The sequence below is a fragment of the Penaeus monodon genome, chromosome 15 (genome assembly GCF_015228065.2).
Source record: "Penaeus monodon isolate SGIC_2016 chromosome 15, NSTDA_Pmon_1, whole genome shotgun sequence".
NCBI lineage: Eukaryota > Metazoa > Arthropoda > Malacostraca > Decapoda > Penaeidae > Penaeus > Penaeus monodon.
Window position 1 is genome coordinate 11,484,541 of NC_051400.1, and position 740 is coordinate 11,485,280.

The 740-nt window shown below is 36.6% G+C and overlaps 1 protein-coding gene across 1 annotated transcript in view; it reads left to right on the forward strand.

The window, feature by feature from the left end:
- The window catches only part of LOC119581742 (potassium channel subfamily T member 2-like), a gene marked incomplete at its 5' end in the record, with an annotated part of 131,052 nt that overhangs the window by 123,221 nt on the left and 7,091 nt on the right, over positions 1-740 (forward strand). Inside the window, 1 exon segment of the mRNA XM_037929873.1 lies at positions 511-616. Coding sequence (XP_037785801.1) covers positions 511-616 — 106 coding nt within the window.

Genomic DNA, 740 nt, shown 5'->3' on the forward strand with positions numbered 1-740 from the left:
CATCAATTAATTTTGTCATTGTCAGATCACAAATATGTGTATTAACGTTATTTTACACATTTTCGTTTCTTTTATCCATTTTAATTATTTGCTTACCAATGGTCAACAATGAATTTTGTTTTTTCGTCATCGAACATTCAAAGATGCATTTATTGGAAACCTTAGATATATTTACATTTTATTATCATTCTCGAAATTCAGTACATCATGAATACATACACTCCATCATTCACTAATGCATTATTGTACTGCGTTATCTGTAACAGTATTGTTTATATGAACATACCTTGAACTGTATTGTTTAAAGACATTTTCTAATACAGACAGACAATCCTACATCCTTCTAGATAACCCTAGACATTCCTACATCCTCCAAGACACGCCTGTAATTTCTTAGACACTCAAAGACATATACCACACCCCTACATCCCGCGAGACACTCTTACATATTAACTCGTCCTCGTACACACTCCTAAACAATACTACATCAGCGCCATATTTTTCTTACAGGTCTTCCCCCGGAGGACTATGACGATGTCTCCGAGAAGCGCAATTCCTTGTCCTTTGTTATCATCAACCCTTCTTGTGATCTCAAACTGGAAGAAGGCGATATAGTGTGAGTTGGAGCTTCGTTTTGTCCCTGGCCTTCTTCCCCCGTTTTTTCGTGTATTGTTTGTTTGTGTCTGTGCGTGTTGGTGACAGTAAATTGCCTGTATGTATGAAGTAAGTTTTGGAGTACA